Raw genomic sequence first — 22,550 nt, 5'->3', positions numbered from 1 at the left:
TCAGCTCTCGTGATTCTCCCCCATGTTCCTGATGTCTATCTAGATGCCGGGCCTCATCCTCATCAAAGCTCATCTCAGCTGGTAGATCGCTCCCTGACATAATCGGCTTTGACCACGGCAGAGTTTGTTAAACTTCTACAAAGACGAGGAAACTTTTAACACAATCAGCTTTTTTTTTTCTTTTTACCTTCAGATGTCGCTCTAATCTACCTCCGATGATCTGATTGCCAGGCTGTGAGTTTTCACGTCGCTGAGCAGCTTTCCTGCACTTCACTCTCACAAAAAGCTCCTGTCGGGTTGAGGCCTTGTTGGTGGAGCCATTCTCACATGCTCTGTCGTTGTTACATATTCTGTTTCTGCTCTAATTGAGACCCACGATAATGAAATTAGCCCGTTCAATTAGCTCAGCTGGAATGCTCTATGAATTTATGTAAGTTTATTTGGTATTTTACGCATGTGCTGTTGCTGCAGTGATTTGGTTCTTCAACCAAGAAATCATCACTTCACAGTGGCAAACAGCTGGAGGCACTTGATATAATATATATATATATGTAATATTTATAATTATTAGAATTTCTCCAGGCAAAGTTTTGTTTTGTCCAGTCAAGTCTCCAAAACTCAAACACACGTAACAAATCCTGATGTTTGAGCAGCTGCAGCTGTTTTACCTGAAAAGGACTGAATGATTAATTGATTTGCAAAGCAGATACTCATTATTTTCCTCGCCAATTGACAAATCGAGTGAGGTTTTGGTCGATGGGTCAAACGAAACAAGCACCGGGATTATGTCTTCATTTCGAGAAACTAATTGTGGCTAGATTTTCCATTTGTCCAAAATCACTTCATTTAAAAAATCTAATTGCTAATTTAAATAATCCGTCATAGCAGCTCTAAATAAGACATATTTATTGAGACTTTCAAAAATTAGTGTTGACTAACTGAGGCTGCAGCTAACAATTAGTTTTCATTATCAGTTGATCTGATGATTGGTTTGGTTCATGGGAAAAATGCACAAAACCATTTCCTAAAGTTGAAGATGACGTTTTCATTTGTCTTGTTTGGGCCACAACAATGTAAAGCCGCAAGGTTTTCTATCTACTCTTACATAACACAAAGGAAAATGGCGAATTGTCACAGCTCATCATTCACACCTACAATTCAATATGTAAAACAACTAATTGATTAATTGGCTAATAGTTTCCGCCCCACATTATGCAACATTGATTTCTAATGCAGCAGCAATGCAGTTTAAATCAAAGCTAAATTTCCACCAATGACGTGACAACATACGTACATAATAATAATAATAACATGGAACGTAACAGGAAATTAAAGTTTCCGCCGGTTGAAGCCATCCCACACGCCGCGCTCATCTCCTCCACTCTAACCTGTAGCGCATTGGAGCACATTGCTCCTAATCTTACAGCATCCTCCCATGGGTGGCGTTGGAGGTCAGCCAACTGAGGCATCTTAAATAACCAGTGACCTTAAATTCAACTGAACCAATATTCTGGTGGAGTGGCACTGGCAGGCAGACGGAAAACGCACCGGGAGCCTCCTCTTCTCCTCCCAGCTCCGACTCCATCAGCTCCGGCTCCATCGTCTTATCTGATGTGTGTGTCTGTATATATGTGTGTGTGTGTGTGTGTGTGTGTGTCTGACCTCTCCCTCCGAACTGTTACACCAAACTGTGCGAGCAACATGGGGGTGTACTAAAGCTCCCTGATGCTCACTCACTTTTGAATCTAGGGCACGGGAGTGCTCAACACAAAACAGACAACAGTGACAGATTTAAAAATAAAAGATTAAATGCTTGTGCAGTTGCAAAAACACAAAATATCTCTCTCCGTCACACACACACATACAGACACACACACTTGGCCCAGACACATTACTCTCACTTACACACTCAATACATGAACAAGCTGATAAGAATACAAGTAGTGGGACTCAGCACATTCACTATTCTTCTCCTGACCTGCACTCCATCCATAAATCCAAAATCTATTCCATTGTGTGATTTTATTAAAGCTGCTCTTGTGTTGCCTGCGTCCAAAGGGACTTAGTGTAAGATTACAACATTGTTGAGCACTGGAATGACACCCACAAACACCCACAAACACACACACACACACACACACACACACAGACAGGGGTGCAATCTTTCAGATTTTTTACTCGTATACAACTCATACCATGCCACCATAAATCACAACTTGGTAGAGGCCATATCATTCAAAAAGTACTGCACAGGGAATCATTTATTATGGTTACCTTTCTTGTTCATTTGTCCCAAACAGCCAACATTGCGAATCACTGCTTACTTAAGTGTTAATAAATCATAATTTTAAGGGTCTCGGGCGTCTACTCAAGTTCTTATCTTTAGCCTCCTCCGACCTTCCCAGATACCCAGTTCTTTTCACCATCTTCCTTTTCTCCCAGTGTATGGAACTTTATGCAAGATTAAATGATATGGATGAATATCAAAATATGAAGCCCTAAGATTGAGGGGGTTGTTTCTTTAAAGTCTGCTGATGTCATCAGTGTCTGTGTAAGAAGAAACTACCCATTCATTTGCATCGTAGTGGAGGAGACCAGAGATGGGATGTGGAGTCAGAAATATATTTGTCAAACATTATTTGTTCCACCATTTCAATCATTTCTTTTTAGATGTGAATCTAAAATGTGAAGAATGTGAAATCTGAAAATACATTTGTTCAATTTTGAATAATCTAGGGTATTTTTATTGGGGGGGACCGGACAATTCATGTTTTTCAGAAATTGGGGGGGGGCAATGTCCTCCCCGTCCCCCCGGGATCTGCACCCATGACTTAGTGTAAGATTACAACATTGTTGAGCACTGGAATGACACCCACAAACACACACACAGACAGACACGGGATAACACCAGCTCTGTGATGTTCCCTTCGGTGAAACTGTATCTTTAACGTCACAGGATCAAGGTCAAGGCGGGGGGGACCGGGGGGGCTGGGGGGGCCCGGGAGACGGGGGCACACTAATGTTGTGTACACTCCTGCTCCTCTGAGGAACACCACCACACGGTGACAACAGGTCGTCTCTTCACCCGGACGCATCACGACGCCTCGCTGCGATTAGAGATGAGCTCTCATCAGGAGGGGAGAGCAGTTTAATTAAACAGAGCAGATCAGCTCCTCAGTGTTGGCGGCGTTGGTGGTGATCGGTTAGAGAGAAGAAAGACGGAGGGAAGAAATTAGGCAAATTAAGAGCGGATGATACAGAAAACAGCTGCTGTAAAAGCGGTGGGGGGTGGGAGGAGGAGGTGGGGGGGTGGTGGGGTTGAATAGAAACAGTAGAAATCAACAGTGAATCGACAGGGAGCTCTGTAACTAGGGATGTCACAATTACTTGTTTTCACAATTAATCGCGGTATTAAACGCCACAATTAATTGATCGTAAAGATTCCTAAATACCCTCACTTTCCAAAAAAAAAGATTAAGTCTGAACTGTATCGGCAGATGTGGCGCCAAAGTAAAGGTAAAAGCACAGATACTGGTCCATTTACCTAACGTAACATTGAACTGGTAGGAGTTTAAATGCTAGAGTGTCATTTGTAATTAAAAAAAAAAAAAAGATTAAAATAAACATAAACATTTGGTATAGAGGACAATTAATGACTTGAATATTTCAAACACTTCCCCCGGGGGATTAATAATTGGTCACAGATACTTAAAATATTTTGTGTAAATAACTAGTAATGTAATTATATACATTAATAGTGTAATTAATGCAAAAATAATTGTGATAATCGTAATACCGTGATTATATTCGTACCAAGAAGATCTATAATCGTCACACCCCTACCTGTAACCTTATGAAAGAGTGGCTGAAGTCATAATAACAACATGAATTATTCAGGAGGAGAGGGCGGGGCTGCTCAGTTCACTATAATGAGCATTTTTGTGAGGTCGCAGTTTGGTAACCTAAGCAGGCTTCCAAGTGTGTGTCTGTATGTGTGTGTGTGTGTGTGTGTGTGTGAGAGAGAGAGAGAGAGAGAGAGAGAGAGAGAGAGAGAGAGAGAGAGAGAGAGAGAGAGAGCGTAAGAGAGATACTGCTGATTCAGTAGGGATGGGTGAAGGTGACCCTCGCCTTGCCTGTCTCACCACCTGATATTGATCCCAGTTGTCCAACTCCAGATCTGACTCAAGGATGCACGGATTCATTGCCTTCTTGACATTTCAAATATGGCACTGTGTGTAAATCGTAAATCCACACACGAGCATTGATTAGTTATTGATTCGCCACCTTAAGTCAGAGTCTAACCACTTAACAGGGGGCTTATCTGATCCAAACTGAATCTCAGCTGTATATGTATGTACATACAGTACCAGGTGAGCGATAGGCGCCTCCAACCCAGCATGGGAGTGTTATTATTGTTGTTGTTGTGGTTGTTGGAAATTCATATCAGACTCCACATGAACTGTTGGAGAACTAAGAATAGAGCCGGCTACAACTGCAGAATCCAAATGCAGTGGCTGGGAGCAAAGGTTTGGACCACAGATGGGAGAATGTGCCTGTGTTAGCCCTGTTGCCCTGTCAAGGGTAAACTGCCTCACACATGCACACTCACAGTGTAACACAGCCCACACACACACAGACACACACACATGCACACTTTTGTTTTCATCGCACCTTAAAACAGCAGCATGAATATGCATGATGCCGAAGGACACAGGAGGTACATAATTAGACAATCAACAACTCCCAGACGAGTCGACAACGACGACGTGCATTATTACTACGACGGACAGAGAGAGAGAGAGAAGGAGAGAGAAACGCTCCTGCACTTCTTTCCATCCTCTGCTCTTGTGAGAGAGCGGAGTCGTGTTAGTTTGTATAGACATGCATTTCCACTTATACTGGCTGCAGTTTCATTTTGAGCTGAGAGTTGGAATCAAAGCAGGACACATGCGGAATAAAAAGCTGAGGGCCGTTCTTAGTTATAGTGCAAAACAGGTGCGAGGGGCTCCGGGGTGAGACTGGAGGAAAAACAAACAGAATGAGAGCATGAGGCGACAGTCGTACCATCACCATCACCATCACCACCACCACCACATGTCTCCTCTTCTCTTCCAGCAAATCAATGATTCATAGTAACAACAGCATAACCTTGACTGCTCTGCACAGCCCAGACCAGTGCACGCTGTTAAGTCAGGGTCACACATCCATCACTTCTGTACAAGCTCCACTGTATCAAGCACAAGCAGGGACACACCCTAAACAAACACATACTCAGCTGCGAAGCACTCCTGCACAGTCAGTATATGCTACACACACACATTCATGCACGCACACACCTGGGCTGTCAGTTACAGTACACGTTATGCAAGTCGGTCTGTTGTTTCTCATGGTTAAATGGGCACAGGTGCTGTGGACATGGGCTCCTGATTACATTTTCATTAAGACAATTTATGGAGCAGGAGATTAGAAAAGTGGAAAAGAAACAAACAGCATTGTGCATTTACAACAAACTTTTCACGTCTAATCATGAGTTTATATCAGTGGTTCCCAACCTTTTTTGGCTCATGACCCCGTGGCCGTCAATCATGCATCAGCTCAGGTATTTTTCTATGCTGCATTTTATTTGAACTCGATTTATACTTGAGAAAGTGAAAGTATAGAATAAAGCTGTTTAAGATTATATGTGGTGTTTTTAATCATAATTTTAAAAAGAATAATAATTAGTTTTGTAATTTTTTGTTTTGTTTTTATCAATCATTAGACATTTCAGGCGACCCCATTTGAATTCCAGGCGACCCCAAGTGGGGTCTCGACCCCAAGGTTGAAAAACACTGGTTTATATACATACACATGCATGCACATTGCACACACTTGCTGTTGCAGGAGCTAAACTTCCCACTCCTATCCCAAATATCTGCCACCATCATCACAAACCCTCATTATTCACTCTCTCTTACACTCTTACACCGGCTGGCTGACTAGTTTACATGCACACACACTCCCTCCCTCTCTTTCTCTCTCTCTCACACACACACCACACTCTTAGGTTACACACACACAACACGTTCTCAGATTTCACATATTTAGGGAAAAATATACTGACCTGCCCTGGCGCTGACACACACACATTCTTTTCAAGCAGTTCAGCCTTTCAAAGAGGATCCGTTTGAACGCGTCTATATACATTGACCCGACTGAGGTTGAATAATAAACCTGCACTTAGAATAAATAATAGCCTACGACTAGTTTGGGTTTTTTAGAAAAAAAAAGCAACAGCCGTCTGATGTGTGATTGAAATATAAAAAAAATAAAAAATAAAAAAGCAGCGTGGGGATTCAGGGATGGAGAGAGATGATGATGTGGCTGCACCGTAGCCTATCCCAAAGAAAGTCAGAGACGATGCGCACGGCTGACGGGATATTTGGACTCTAGTGATGCTCTGAGAGCCGTGGCGATCTTGTAGAGGGGGGAGATAGAGATAGAGAGAGGGAGAGAGAGGGAGAGAGGAACACACACACTCACACTCACAGACACACACACACACACACACACACACACACACACACACACACACACACACACACACACACACACACACACACACACACACACACACACACACACACACACACCATCAGGCAAATCTGACAGCGGCCGCTTATAAATTTAGCAGCTGCTGCACTGCTATAGGCGATGCAACGTGGAGGACGAGAGAGAGAAAGAGAGAGAGAGAAAGAAAAAAAACGTCATGGTCCAAAACGTGCACGTGTTAACTTGTGCACGCACACACTCAAGTCTCTTTTGCATATTGAATAATATTAATTCCTGCACTTTTTGGTTTGAATTTCTTCTTCTTACCGTCATTTCTTTTTGTTTGGTTTCGCTTTTCTCCTCCGCGTTAAATCCTCCAGTCCCCAATAGTCTCTCCGTTTGGTCACATCATCATCAGGTTCATTCACTCACGGATGCAAAAATGTGGATGTTGTGTTGTTATCTACACCAAAAGACAGGCAGAGAGACAGACAAACGTCGCTGACATCAATTTGACCGGGGATGAGGTGTCATTGAACCGCAGGCGAGACGCTTTCACCCACCGGACACCGACCGAGCGTCAATTGCAGACGATTATAGATGAGATAGGAGGCTGAGGTAAAGTAAGTGCTGTTGCTGCTCCTGAAGGCACTTTTCAAGTCACACAGGCCGATAAAAAGGCAAACGTGAAGGGTTTTTTTTTTTTTTTTTTACCTTGGGAAGTTACAGTAAGCACAATAGGGGAGGGCATAAAAAGAGTTAAAAGTACCGCCCCTTATCTCTGCTACCTGCATCAGCAGCATCACTTTTCGCTTACGAGTTACAACCTGGATTTAAAGGCGTGAGAACCAGATATCTGAACATCATTTTTTTTCTCTCTTGCCCCCCTTTCCCCTCTCTCTGCCTAATTTGCAATATTTAGACTATCCAGATGTGACAAGGACACAGCAACAGATCTGGAGGTTATAAAGCTGCGAGTCTGGCTCAAATAAAACTTTAATGAGCCCTACAGGGAAAAAGGGCTGTAGACTATATTGCAAGAACCACAGCTCATAATGGGGCAAACAGTCCTGTCAACCTGACCACAGAAATATTCCCATGTCAAACAAAGAATAAGAAAAATGTCTTTCTTTCTTTCTTTCTTTCTTTCTTTCTTTCTTTCTTTCTTTAAATCAATATCGTTCTTATTTTTTCTTTCTTTCGAGTGGCTCCATTGTGCAAACTGTCACAAAGGAAATTAATTAAATTAAAGTGGAATATTCTCTAATTAATGTAGACGGATTAGTTACAAAATCAAATATCGGCCGTAATAAAATAAAAGTACCTTCTCGCCATAACTATTTTGATAATTAATTAAATCTACATCATGTAAAGTCATTGAATAAAATCTGCGACAAACGTATTATTTCATTTTATGTGAAAATATACCGTTTTCCGTCTTTTATGTTTGCCTGTCTGGGTTTGTTCAAGCCTCTCCCTCACTCTGCTAACGGCTCACTGTACCTTTAACACCAGTGCATGATGGGAATTGCAGTGCTTTGCGACGAGGAAATCGAATGAAGACGATGAAGACTAGCGATATTAAACTACAACTCCCAGAATGCCTTTCGGCTCCGCTGCCGCTGTCCGGTTACAAACAATAATGGCATCGCACGGAGAAGACACGGGTGCTTCAAAGTCTGAGGAGCAGGGGGAGAAAAAAACAACCGCGGTGTCGTTTGGTTTTACTAAAACAGTCAGTAAATTTAAACCTGTGGCTGTTGACGCCGGGACGAAGAGAGAAGAGAAAGATTTCTTAACGGGAATCGATAGAAATGAATTACAGAGGTAAGCTTCGTATGCTAATGCTAACTCATATTAGCTAGTGAAAACGTAACTGTTACGTTTCCGTGGTTATATCATGGATCTATAATACATCCATGGGTTATATAAGTTAGCTGAGTAGAAAATATAATATTATGGATGTATTAGCAGATGTAAATTATGTGTACGGTATATGTTACCTGGCCACAGGAAGAAGGGCTTCAGATTTTTGCCCCTAAATAGAGGCATTTTGCCCCTAAAATCTTAGACAGACAGTGCAAGTACATTTTCCATCTACTTGTACATGTGCAACCAGTAAATTTGCTGTGTGTTTGTTTGTTTTTAACACTGGTGAAATGTGAAAGGGGCAACTCAGCTCAAAGAACCTGCAATCTGTCATCACAGGTGTCAGGCCAATGTGTGAGAGGATCATGAATGAAAAGGAAATGTGAATATTTGCTTTGCAAGTGTATTTACAGTATGTGTGAGCCCCTAAATTTTCTGTTTGTGCTTGTCTGTGCTTCTGATAATACACATTTTACATAAAAATACCCAGTAACTCTATTGAGTAGGTAATTAAAACAAAAAAAATGGCTGTATTACACCAAACATTGTCAAGAACATCTTGAGTAACAGAAAAAAAGATAAAACAAAAAAGTGGTCAGCATTTTTTCAGTGGGCCGAGAATTCATAACAGTCCTGCTTCTGGTAGAATAAGTACGTCTCTGGAGCCCTGGGAACTAGTACATCTTGTTCTGCTTCTAGCTTGCTAACTAACTCCTTCCTGTCCTGCAGTTCAAAACCGACTGAGAAGCCCAAGGAGCTCATCATCCCTCTGATCCAGAAGAACCGCTGGCACAAACCGGACCGAGCGCCAGCAGCAGCGGCAGCAGCAGCAGCAGCGGCCCAGACAGAGGAGAAAGGTGGAAAACCACAGGAAGCCACCCAAGATGCAGACTCTGTGGACTCCCAGGCCGTCAAAGAGCTCATTGAAGGTATGTAGAAAGTTTTGGTTATATTTCTGTGTTGTTGATGTTTATTTATAAGTGTAAAGTACAAAAAAACCACAACACACAGGTACATTGCACAGATACAAGGAAGAATGGCCTTGACTACATATAGATGTAAATGTCAGTCAATAAATTAATAATGAAAAGAGTCTGGTGTCAAAATCATGACAAGGATCCAAAGCAGACCTCAATTCACAATCAATAAGTAAGCTGAAGCTTATGGAAAGACCTTTATGGCCGCCTGAGATTAAATTGAATTGGCAACCTGTGGATAGATCTATTATAATACATAATAATAAGGCTGTATATAGTTACTTTCACTTTAAATACCCACAAAATGAGCAATGTACTGAAACCTTTGCATACAACTGTACATGACAAGCACTGGACTGGTTTGGTGTGTGTAGCTGTGTACTGCATCCTCTTAAATCAATGCTCTTTACACTTCTCTAACTTGTGTCTGCAGAATCACGGCGGCAGCTCGACGAGTGGAAGAATGGCCCCCAGTCACAAACTAACGTGAACCTCTCCATCCCGCTGTTGATGCAAAACAAAGTGCCCGAGGGCTTTGAGGATGGAGACCACGTGAAGGTGGATCTACGGCCTGAATCTGTAAGTATAACAACCAGCATAGAGACACATACTGTATATTCCCTCTGTTACGTGAGTTTATCCAGTGGTTTGATCAGGAAAGGAACATTATTGAACTGATGTTTTGGAAGAAACTTTGATGAAACGACTGCACCAGCCAACCAGCACACTCAGTACGTTGCAACAGAGAAAACCAAATAACTGACGGCGTCCTCCTCCTCATGCGATGTGCATCGTTTCAGTGGGTTAATACGGCTCCCTGTCCTGTTGACTTTTCTGTCCCTGAGTAAAAACCTCAATATTAAAGCAGATATCAGTGGAATGTTTTTGTTAATATAAGTCCTAAATAGTCCTATTTTCCGTCAGCAATCACTTACATGAAGTATTTCAGCCTAAACACGAGTCTCTCCGTCACTCTGCTCTGCTGTAACCCGAGGAGAAAATTTTCCTTGTGGGATACAAGTGTTATCCAATGAGGAGAGAGAACGGCATGAAGGGCTGTGTGTGCAGCCAAGGGATGCGCGTGAATGTGGTGACGTAGCACGAGGACCAATTGATGCCTGACAAGGGCGGGGGCTGCTAACTCATGGTGCGTTCAAAGAAACTCGTACTTTGTGTTTTTCCTTCCTGTGAAGTCATACCAGTTCGATCTGGTACGAGTTCACGGGTCGGAAGTTACGAGTGGCCGTTATAGGGAACTTTCACAGACAACAGGATGGTAAAAACACGAGCTACGGGTTACCTGGAACGCTACCAAGTCGTAGTTGTGACTTGAAGCTGTAACTTACGGTTTCAAAAGCCTGCCTTGAACGCAGCATTAGCCGAAACGGCCGTGAAGCTGATATCTGCTTTAACAACTTAAGCTTAGTAAATTCTCAACTACAGTCTCCAACCAGACCCACTGGTCTCGGCCAGGTTCAGGCCTAGAATAGGATACAAATGACGCTCCACGGGCTTTCTTTCTTTCTTTCTTTCTTTCTTTCTTTCTTTCTTTCTTTCTTTGTGAAATGCACTGATTCAACGACGTTGACGTTGTTTTTTTTTCTTTCCTTGGCTGGGTTCGGGCGGCTTCTCTGCTCCACTTTGTGCCGTCTCTCCTGTTGTGGAGAATGCGCACATGCATTGACTGCTTGCTGAAAAACTGTCCCTGAAGGCAACGCGCATCAGCGGTTTTGCATGAATTTGCCTCCAAAACAACTCTGTCTCAAAACGTTGTTGGATTGTAATTTGATAAGTTTGATGAGGGAAACCAAGAAATCCTATTAGCTTCCGTAGCGTAGCTCTGAGCAGCTTGCGGCTCTGCTTTGCCCTTCTAAAAATAGCTTGCACCGACAATTAAAGGTAACGAAACTACTGCTATGACTATAGCGATTATTGCAATGGGCCAATTTGCCAAAATGTTGAACTATCCCTTTAATTGGAGTTGGAGCACGCCGATATTAGTCGGACTAACGCATTTACACGCACTTTTTATACACACATTACGCATTAAGGCAATACTTTGTTTTCTTCAAGTGTCATCTAAACCTACTGACTGTTTAATATCAAGCGTTCTTGTAAACATACTGTGTCGTGAAAATCGGGTGAGTCACCGTCTCAGTTGGAGTTGACAGAACAGATGTAACGAACATCTTGGTGTGATGATTAATTAGATCAGTCACTGAGTCGTGACCAGTCGACGATCACTAAGGGAACAACAGTTTCTAAGTCTTAGTGCCTGGGTTTGTAATGTATGAAAAAATAAACCCATCTCAGCATCTATAATAATAATGCTAAACTGACAGCATGTGGTTCTCGACTCGACACCATAATGCTTTTACTTAGTAGCTGCTGGTGGTTGATTTGCTCTATCAAATGTAAAATGATACGAGATGTGAAGATCAAAATATAATCTGCTAGAGAGGCATTTTGGGGGGGAATATGAAAAAGCCTGACAGCACAAAATGTCTAGTAGACTGGCTACTTTGAGTCAGACTGAAATTTGAGTGTGAGAAAGTGCTGACCGTCATCTGAGTGGAATAACACCCTGTGTGCACACTCACAGTTTGTGTTGCGTGTGTGCATGTGTACTGGGGAACTACTGTCAGTACAGTAAAGGCCTTGGTGGCAGATAGGCATCAAATATTCTCCCCAGAGACATGCGGGCAGCCAATCAGCTCTCTTTCCGCTACTTTTCCATCAGAGGCCTCACGCACCTCGTCACTGTCATCCCATATCTGCTCTCAGTCACCGTGGATGTGACTGTCGGGACACGAGAGTCAGTCACTGCGGCCCCCTCGGAGCTCATTTTAATGCAGCGCGGCCTGCGAGCTGTTGAACCCCCGGCTTCCCTCGGAGGGGAAGCCTTCAGCGCAGAGAGATGAGCGGGGCCACGGCTCTGATGACGGCTGCTGCCTGGTGACTTTAGTCAGCCCGGGCTGAGGCTGACAGCCTGGAGCCAAAAGGCTGAGTAAGACCGACATGACAAACTGCCTCTCTCTGTCAGTTGCCACAAACAGTATCAACAACTCAAAAAGATTACATAACCGGCGCCTCATTTTTTCATATTTACTTTAATGCACACTGTGGTTTTTTTGTTTTTCTTTGGCTGCCTGAGCACTAGATGTATGTCTTTTTCCTAATATAATATCACTGTTTTGTTATTTTTCAGTCCACAGAGGCCGATTATGAGACCGTTCCTGTTGCGGCTTATGGAATCGCAATGCTGAAGGGGATGGGGTGGAAGAAAGAGGAGGGCATTGGACGCACCTTTAAGCAGTAAGTAACAAACTTGGACTGCAGTTGTTTTCAGATTTAAAGGAGAATTCCGGTCATTTTTGACCCCTAAATCGTTGTCCTGATGGTCACCCAGTGTTGGGGGGAGCAAAAAGTTACACCAGGGCTACCCGGCGCTAGGGATAGCCACAACGCTAACCCATGGGGTCAATTCTTTCAACAACAACAAACACTCAAAAAACAATCAAATATCTATGGTACATTACTGGAATCCTTAGAGACACCACTGAACTCATATAGTTACAGTATAAACAGTATAATCTTTGTGTTTTTGCATGTAGCCTCTCACCTCAGATAGCCAAACTCTGAAACATCCTGGAAAGACATTACTATCCGATCGCAGAGCGCCTGCTCTCCCCGCCACAGAAACAAACACTTTTTCCTTGTTGTGATGATTTCTTTACAAAAATAAACGGTCGAGCAGTGCAGTGGTAATGTCCAAAATATCTCTGACCGTTTATTTTATTTTCACGATACGTGTGAGACACGCACACACACACCGAGTTCGGTCTCACCCCAAACATTGAATATCCCGCCCGCTCGATAACGACCAATCAAATTTGTTTTCCTTACTCGGGTAAACTCTTGCGGCAACTTGTGAAAACTCGTGGAAGGAGTCGCGACAAACAGGGCAAACGGCCATTTCTGAACACCATTAATCAATCAACTGTCTTGAGTCTTTTAATCAAAGAAATACACCAGAAGTGTGAGGTGTTTATTTGTTTTTGGTTTGTTCGTCAGACTGTAAAAGATTTTTTAAGACGTCACCAGAAACTCTCAAAACAATCGATTATTGCAACACTTCCTATATACTAAATGATCAATCAGTTAAAAATACAGATTGCTTGGTAATGATGAACTGCAAATATGTAAAAGCAGCAACTACTTTCTTGTTCTCTTTCCATCAGAGAAGCAAGTGATCTTTCAATTTTGTATTGATTTCTTACTGTTTTAAATTCACCCACTCAGCTCGAGTTGTGTCCACCTCCAGTCTGTTTTACATCCTGCACATTTTGTTCCTTCTCTTGTTTATCATTTGAATAATAATAATAATGTTTCCTGTTCCATGTTTGCTGCAGAGATGTGAAGCCAATCGAACACCAGCTTCGTCCGAAAGGTTTGGGCCTCGGAGCAGATCGTTCAGCGATAAAAGACCTGGAGCCCACCAGACACAAGCGGCCCCCCAAGCCGGGCGAGGAGCGGGAGAAGGAGGAGGAGCTGGTGATGGGTCCTGGCGGCTGCGTGCTGGTGGAGTCGGGGGCACATAAAGAGCTTTACGGAAAGGTACTGTAGTTCTGAATACGTATTGTTTACACACTGTTGTCGTTTTCTGTGTTGTGTTTTCTCTGACGTTTTTCCTTCACTGTGCTGCAGATCGAAGGTATCGATGCAGACAACGCTCGAGTCCTGGTGAAGCTGGCCATCGGCAGCAAGACGGTGACAATCAGCCAATACGCCATCAAGCTGGTCGGACGCAAGGAATATGACAAATACAGCAAAGACCTCAGTGAGTGACTCTGTGAAACAAGTGCAAAGGGCGACATCTCTAGTTAAAGATCTTAGGATTGTTTTTGTATTGTGACAATTGCAATTTGATTCTGTTTTATTAAGCAGAAACAACCAGTAACAAACTTAAAGGGATAGTTCAACATTTTGACAAATTGACCCATTGCCATAATCCCTATAGTCATAGCAGTAGGTTTGTTACCTTTAATTGTCAGTGCAAGCTATTTTTAGAACGGCGGAGCAGAGCCGTGAGCTGCTCAGAGCTACGCTACGGAGGCTAATGAGATTTCTTGGTTTCCATCATCAAACTCATCAAATACACAATCCAACAACTCCAAAACGCTTTGGTGGACAAGTTGTGACCTGCACATTCAACACGCTATGAGATAATAACAGAACCAGACAGAGTTGTTTTAGAGGGAAATTCATGCAAAACCGCTGATGCGCATTGTCTTCAGGGACTTCAGGGTTTTTCATCAAGCAGTCTCTGCATTTACCTCTAAAACAACTCTGTCTGGTAACGTTGTGTTATTATCTCATAGCGTGGTGAATGTGCAGGTCACAACTTGTCCACCAGAGCGTTTTGGAGTTGTTGGATTGTGTATTTGATGAGTTTAATGAGGGAAACCAAGAAATCCCATTAGCCTCCGTAGCGTAGCTCTGAGCAGCTCACGGCTCTGCTCTGCTGTTCTACAAATAGCTTGCACCGACAATTAAAGGTAACAAACGTACTGCTATGACCATAGGGATTATGGCAATGGGCCAATTTGCCAAAATGTTGAACTATCCCTTTAAGGTTGTAATTAAGATGATTATGCCTGAAGTTTCCAGTCTGAAGTGGCTGAAAGCTGAATCGATTAGCTGATGGAGAGAACATTTTTGAACAACTTTGATAATTAATTAATAATTGAACTTATTTTCTAGGCAATTATACAAGTTGCTCCTTCTCTCGTCTTTATATTTATGAAACTGAGGGAAATCTTTCATCATTTATAGACCAAACAGGTTCTCTGCTGGTCCGTTGACATTTTACTCTACAGTGTCCATATTTCAGTATCCTTAACACGCTGTTTATCCACTGTGCAGGTCGCCTCAGTAAAGCACACAAAGAAAAGGAGAAGGAGAAGGAGAAAGAGAAAGAGAAAGAGCGAGAGAAGGAGCGACGGAGACGGGAGGAGAAAGAGAGGCAAAGCAATGGTGACGAGGTGAAGCACAGGTCTTCAGACAGAGACGGAGGAAGAGACGAGCGGAAGAGGAAACACAGAGAATCAAGTCAGGATAGGTACAAAACAAAACATCAAATCATATCAACCAGTATTTTACGTTTTAATAATTTATTCATTTAGTTGATGTCTTTTTTCCCCCTTGTTCTCTTTGAGCAAACATCAGTTTTATTCTTAATCTTTCTTGTTTTTCCCTCCACAGGGAGAAGCCTCCGGTGAAGGAAGCGAGGCGGCCGCCGGCTCCGCCCTCGTGGCTCCAGAGAGACTTGAAAGTTCGTTTTATAGACAAAGCTTTCAAAGGGGGAAGATACTACAACTCAAAGGTACCGGTACTAACTCATATGGCACCTTTATTGATCACCATGTGTTTATTTGGCTGCACAGTGTTAATCATGATAAGTGTTGGTGGCGGCCGTCTGTCATATCTGTCTGTTGGGTTTTCTTCTAGATGTGTGTGGAGGATGTCCTGACACCAAATACCTGTGTGTGTCGAACTGAAGAGGGAAGACTGCTAGACGGTGAGTCATCAGTGGCATCACAGTCTCTTCTCTCTCTCTGCAGTAGCTCTAATTAAAGTTGTACAAGAAATGTGATGTGCAAAGTATGTGACCAGCCCTGGTGTTACTGTCAGACCACGGCACTCTGTTTAGACGACATAAAGAAAGCATCAAAAGAACTGCTATAAAATCATCATCAATAGTTTTTCTGCTTTTTTTTTTAAGATTTATGCAAAAATATTGATATATGATGATTTTATAGCAGTTCTTTTGTGCATCCATTTTTGGCCACTAGGGTCCTCAATGGGTGAAAAATGTCAAATCTGACACCACATAAAAAATAGTAATGCAATGAAATCAGTGTTGGTGCTAATTTTTTTTTTTACATATCCAAGACTCTAATAACCAACCAGCAATGCCCCAACCCCCCACTACTCATTTTATAAAATAAATCTCATATTTTTTGTGTTTTGTTTTTTTAATCCCAGAAAATGAAAGAACATTTGGTGGTTTTGAGCAGAGCTGAAGTGGTTTAAGAGATTTATGCAAAAAAAAGCAGAAAAAAATATTGATATATGATTTTATAGCAGTTCTTTTGATGGTCCATTTTCACCCAAAAGGGTGCAAAGTGTAACCAGTGTATAAATGACCTGTAAGATTTCAAAAGGTTCTTGCAGAAATCCATATGTTTAGCTGTAACACAGCCAAAATGATCAACAAATCAAAAAAGAAAAATTGAAATAATGTCCAAAAAAGGACCCAGGGACCCCTGAGGGTTGTAAAGAGTAGACAGATATTGTGGGTTTTTAAGAATTTAGAGAGTTTGTCATTTTGAGAAATGTGTTTGTTTTCTTGCAAGGAGTTGGATGGAAAGATTAAAACATAACCTTTCTTCTTTGTGAACCCTAACCCAAGCCATTTTTTTGTTACTTCCCTTTGCCACTGTTTTTTATGCTAAGCTACGTAGCTATAGTCTCCTGCATAGCCATGATGGGTATTAAACTTTTCATCGGTCGGAAACACAGCAAATATTTCCTGAAATGTCAAACCACCCCCTTCAATTTCTGAAAACGGTTCCTCTGATATAGAGCATATTCATGTCCATTAACTTCGGCAAATGCCTCAAATCTATTTTTATCACTCATTGGTGTTGTGTCCTATTCCTAGATATGAGATTTGTTGTGAGAGCACCTGTTCAGTCTGGTTTGTTTTTTTATCTGCTCATTCTTACATTTTGATGTAATCTGCAATCACAACCTGTGTATTATTGGCAAAGGTCTGCTGAATGGATTATACTGTAGAAAAGGAAAGAAAATGGAGGTGAATAACCTGGTGTTTCCTCTTGTGTACAGATGTGAAGCAGGACATGCTGGAAACTATCGTGCCAAAAAGTGAAAACGATTCTATAATGGTTGTACTGGGTGAACACAGGGGTCAGGTGAGGATTGTTTTCATCATCATCATCTTCATCCCTGCAGCTTGTGTACATGATGAACAGCCACTAATCAGTTCAGTATTTTACATTTTGTCTGTTCAGGTCGGTCGTATTCTCCAACGGGACAAGAACAAGTGCAGAGCGATGGTCCAGCTCGAACGATACGAGGAGAAAGTGTTCACACTGGACTATGACATCATTTGTCACTATGTGGGATCGGCCGGCCACTGAACTACACGTACTGTCCCTTTTCATTCCCATGTGTCCCTCCCTGAATTTTTTTTTTTTTTTGTATTATTCAGAAAATTATGGATATAGCATTTTATCATGTTGCAATTTTATAATAAAATACTGTCAAGGAAAGTTGCAATGAGTCTTTTGATTTTTCACAGTAATCGTTAAATTTATTAGCAAACGATGCCGATCTTCAGGTCATATAAAAACATATTTACAACTGTTGAACGCACTGTGTGGTTACAAAAGCTGAGCACTCTGCCTGCACCCGTTTCACAATGAAAAACAAAAACTTAAAACATGTCAGTCTGTAACTGTAAATGTAAAGATGGGAGCGAATAGACGGGAGAACAACGAGCTGCGTCGTCTTCTTTCTTTCTTTCTGGGTCGACCCGTTCACTCCTGTGGTATCTTGTTCGCCGCGTTGGCCCGAAGCACGGCTCCCGGACTCGGGTACGGCCGCTGCTGGAACAGCGGTCCTGCTGCCGTCGTATCTGCGCCCGTCTTTGCTTCGTTGCGTTTGGGCAGACCGCTCGACCACGTCCCCCTGTATCGGAAAAAAAAAAAAGAGTGTGTGTGCTTTAATAGACGCCGTTATACTGTTGCATCAAACTCAGTTTACTGGGCACGATTAGTGCGACTCAGCCTGTGATACGTTATTATGTAACGGTCCTCTGTGGCTCTGCAGGGGCTTTGTCAAGTCTATGAAAATAATCCTGATGATGTCAAAGTGATGTCACTGTGGCTATTTCAGCTTCATCTTGGGGACATACTTGTTTTTCAACAAAACACAAATGGGAGGTGTGGAGTCTGACAGACGAGTGTTTATCAGGCTGGAAGCTAAAATATGTATTATAACCTTTAATGTGTTTTTACATATCGTGGAGCCAGGTAGCCATTATTCCTCCTGTTTATTTTGTATTTTTACTTATAATAATAATAACGCATACGTTGATCCACACTGGTAACAGAAATTCAGTATCTCAGCTTCTCATGCTCCTGACACTTTGTTTCCTCAGGGTTCCCACTCTTTTCTTGAAATCGTTTTCTAGGACATTTTCAGCTGCTACAATCTGACGGACATTCGTTTTTACGCCATACACTGTTCTTCTCGACAATGGTACCTTATTTTGTAAATGTAATCAGTTTGTTTCTGTTTATTCCTCTCTCTCATTCTCTTTCCCAGAAATATGATTTAGAAATGTGCAGTCTATGGCTCTAATTTATGAAATAATCTCTTAAATGCTTAGAAATTATGACAAATTTATCATAGAACAGCACAAACATGTTTTTTTTGTTTTGTTTTTTTTGGAAACGAAATCCTTAGGAGGGTCTGAAAAAGTCAAATAGAGCTCTGGTAGCTGTGATAAATCATTTTCCAGGACAACTCAAGCTTTTCCAGGACATTTGACTTTTTTTTCCTAATTTTCCATGTGTTTTCCAGATTTTCCAGGACACGTGGGAACCCCGTTTCCTTTTTTAGTGGTTCTCTCTCTCAAGTCTGAACTTTATGGACTTGCAGCACTAAACTGTTTGAGCACCGCTGTAAATACGACCGTAAACATTTTACCTTGGAGCATCAGAGTAAGCGCTCGGATCCATGGGGTCCATCTCGTCATCTTTTCTCCCTGAAAGGAAAACAAACATGAAATGTGTGACACCCGAAACATGCACACAAAAAAAATGTTTTAAAAAAGCTTGTGTAATAACAGAAACATCTCTCACCTCTTTTGTTCTTGCCGTACGGTGCCGTGTCCTCCCGCCTCGGTTTTCTTCTGTCTCTGTCCCTCCCGTCTTCCCGTTCTCGCTCTCTGTCCCGCTCTCGTTCCCGCTCTCTGTCGCGCTCTCGCTCTCTGTCCGGCTTCTCAAACTGTCTCTCAATTCGTTCATCTCCTCCATCAACTGGATCGTAAAAAACAAAGGCAAGAGTCACATAATAATAATATAAAAAAAACACTGCCTGAGTTTGACAAATTAAAAAAATGCATTCTGGGATTGCTGATAAAACGATGAGTCATACATGAGAAGTATAAACAGATGGGCGTGAGCAATAATGATCACAAATAAGAGCTTTATCAAGATGTTAAATTCATATTTATCACTACAGAAACAGTTTTGTGAACATTTCTGTTTTGGAGTCATGTTAAATGTTTCCTGTTGTCTGTCTGATGTCTGCCCGATTTAACGTGAATGCAACATCAAGAATACGTTCCGATATGCAACCGCACCGCTAGATGATAGATAAATTCCTACATATTATACCTTTAAGAAAGTGAAAATTTGTATTTATTCAACTCTTTGACTTCCAAAATCTCCCATATCTCAGGCGACAGCACACCCCACGATAATTATATTAACAGATATTAAAAGAAAACACAGTAAGTGAGAGTGTAGAGGCTTTATAATGTCGTACCTCTTAGTTTCTTGGCAGCTTTTGTGACGACTGCAGTCGGGTCGTTTGGGGACAACCAGGCCACCAGGTCTGTCTCCACGTTCCAGTAATAAGGGAGACCACTGGAGACAAAAACACAGATTTATTTACAGCCACAATGTATATAATAATCTCTTATACATATTAGGAGGTAATATTATAAGAAAAGTGATTGACTGGTGAATTTATGTGATTACAATGATCAGCGAATCATTAGAGATAATAAAACCATAATAAGACAGAATGGGCTCATTTCCAACTACACAGTATTAAACTATAAAACCATAAACACACATAGCAGCAGAAGTGGCTACAAATCTGGAAATCCAAAAGTACTAAACATGAAATAAATATTACCCCAAAAATATTCATGAATAACCTTTGAATTATTCAGCAGACTCAGCTCATTCTTAAATGTTTTATTCCGATTCTTTTCACAGTGAAAGTGAGTTCATCACAGGTCGTTTAAGGTTTTAGAATAAAATGTCCTTCCTCAAACTCTGTTTTTATATAGTAAAGTCATTTCAACCACTTTTCTATAACACACGTCCCTAAAATAATCATTGTAATAATTCAGACTAGCTATATTAATCATTTTATGACATTTAAGACACATCAGAGTCACATTGATGAGTCTGTGTAGTTTGATTAAAGAAAAAAAAATTGTTTGAATCTCAATTTAACACCATAATAAACGCATCTTAAAAAAACAGGTTACACATTATGGGTATAGAGTTATAAAGTCAAAATGTTTGATATGTAGATATATCAATCAACATTGTCCATAATGTAGAAATCAAGTTTACATACCAAGCAGGGTCGAACACTTTGTACCAGTTTGGTGGCAGACTCTCTATTCTGGTGGCTTCATAATCTACGTTGTTGTCATCGTAATCTTCAGCAATAATCTCCTCATCTACCTCTGGATGAAAGAGAGGAGGGAAACAATGTCACATGAGTCAGGAAAAAACATGGTGATATATAAGGAAAAAATGTCTGAATGTTGTAAACTCAGTGTGTTTTTTACATCATGCTGCTTCTTACCTTGATCTGTGGGTTTAACGATCCCTCTCTTGGCCAAACGGGCCAGCAGCGCCGGAGGTAGAGGCATCCTGCAACACACAGGAGGGAAGTCTAGATTTAATGGCTGAAGCAGATAGTCACAATATAATGAAAAATATTTAGTAGATTAGGTTAATATATCAAACTTTTACCATCACATTGAGCCAAATGTCACATGTTTGATATCAAATTGGTACCAGCTTCTCACATGTGATGACTATTTTCTTTTTTGTTGTACATTTAATAATATTGTACGACATTAGTCACACAATACTTTGGTATGAACAGTTCTTCAGCCACTTCTCCTGTTCTTATTTCAAATGTTGGGTGTTTTATTATTGCTCCAATGGCTAATTTAGCATCAAGCTTTTTAGTGGACACAATGTGACACATTTACAGGAATGTTGATTGATGTGTGTTGTCTTGTTTGTGCAAGGATTACCAAGTTAAATAAATACAATACACAGTTGTGGATCAGCTTGGAAAAGTCAAACCAACCAATCCACAACAATGCATAGTGATGGTTAAGTGCAATAGTGATTAGCACATATGCAACAATGAGAGTCTGTTACCACACAAGCATAATATTTATCAAAAACAATAAGAAGAGCACTATCCTGCATTTCACAGTGTAACCCAATGGGACCATTTATGCAACGTTTCAGTCTGACAGTAATTCGCAGATGGTCTGTGATGTAATATTATCTTGAGGGCAGGTGATCTGTTGCTGTATTCAGAGAACTAGAGACAGAAACTCTGACTCTAGTTCTCTCCACAGACTTCTTAATCTGAATTTCTGCTGAATACCCAACTACAAGCTGCTAATTTCACCCCATAATGAAAGCTTCTTTTTTGTTGGCACTTTCAGATCTAAAATAAATGTTTTAAAAGAGTATCTATGGTCTCTGGAATAACATAGTCCAAATTTGAGGGTTTTGTTTAGTATTTCTTTGTGGTGTTTCGATGTGATGGAGAAACTGAAGCTGCTGGGTCGGAAAACTCACTACGACGTCGTGTAGGTCATCCTGCTCCTAATGCTGCTTTTGAACCCTTTGTGGCTCCCAAACAAACGATTGATTGTTTATTTTTGCTTGTATAGTCACGTTACCGTTAACTGGTCATGTCTGGACTAAGTTAACGTAACAAAAAAGGGAGATAATCGGCAGTTGTTGTTTTTTTTTTTACCATACGACATTAATTTCAACAGAACATTTCTTGCACGCCCGCTCGGTAGCTTCGCGGCATTGGCAACAGCTGAAAATCTAAACCAACAAACACACATGTGCATCTGGAAGATAAAACATTAAATACATAATGATAAAAGAACATATTTTTTACAGAAAATACGGTATTAAAACTATTTAATCTTTACCTGCTTTAGGTTAAAAAACCAGTGAAAAGACGACTCGACTTCCCAAAACACTGCAGCACACGCGGCGCGCTCTGATGACG

At 41.3% G+C, this 22,550-nt stretch overlaps 3 protein-coding genes across 3 annotated transcripts in view; 1 reads left to right on the top strand and 2 right to left on the bottom strand.

Annotated features, from left to right (window-relative positions):
* magixb (MAGI family member, X-linked b) overlaps window positions 1–6,186 on the bottom strand; it is a gene marked incomplete at both ends in the record, with an annotated part of 69,282 nt that extends 63,096 nt beyond the window's left edge. Inside the window, one exon of the mRNA XM_083974671.1 lies at window positions 6,104–6,186. Coding sequence (XP_083830797.1) covers window positions 6,104–6,186 — 83 coding nt within the window. The remainder of the gene's footprint in view (window positions 1–6,103) is intronic.
* A 1,977-nt stretch (window positions 6,187–8,163) lies between these two features.
* On the top strand, window positions 8,164–17,656 carry gpkow (G patch domain and KOW motifs). The gene is made up of 11 exons (XM_083975321.1): window positions 8,164–8,358; window positions 9,130–9,329; window positions 9,811–9,956; window positions 12,586–12,692; window positions 13,790–13,994; window positions 14,085–14,217; window positions 15,303–15,498; window positions 15,642–15,762; window positions 15,888–15,957; window positions 17,289–17,374; window positions 17,474–17,656. Exons 1-11 carry the CDS (start codon window positions 8,174–8,176, stop codon window positions 17,600–17,602), a joined length of 1,578 nt encoding a protein of 525 aa, XP_083831447.1. The 5' UTR covers window positions 8,164–8,173; the 3' UTR covers window positions 17,603–17,656.
* A 97-nt stretch (window positions 17,657–17,753) lies between these two features.
* pqbp1 (polyglutamine binding protein 1) lies at window positions 17,754–22,546 on the bottom strand. The gene is made up of 7 exons (XM_083975375.1): window positions 22,471–22,546; window positions 21,081–21,148; window positions 20,847–20,958; window positions 20,019–20,119; window positions 19,331–19,507; window positions 19,176–19,233; window positions 17,754–18,152 (listed from the first exon to the last, which is right to left on the bottom strand). The coding sequence occupies exons 2-7, from the start codon at window positions 21,145–21,147 to the stop codon at window positions 18,002–18,004; spliced, it is 666 nt and encodes a 221-aa protein (XP_083831501.1). The 5' UTR covers window position 21,148; window positions 22,471–22,546; the 3' UTR covers window positions 17,754–18,001.
* Between the last annotated feature and the right edge of the window lie 4 nt (window positions 22,547–22,550).

This window comes from Trachurus trachurus, assembly GCF_905171665.1.
Source record: "Trachurus trachurus genome assembly, chromosome: 7".
Classification (NCBI taxonomy): Eukaryota; Metazoa; Chordata; class Actinopteri; order Carangiformes; family Carangidae; genus Trachurus; species Trachurus trachurus.
This window is presented reverse-complemented; position numbering and strand designations above follow the sequence as displayed.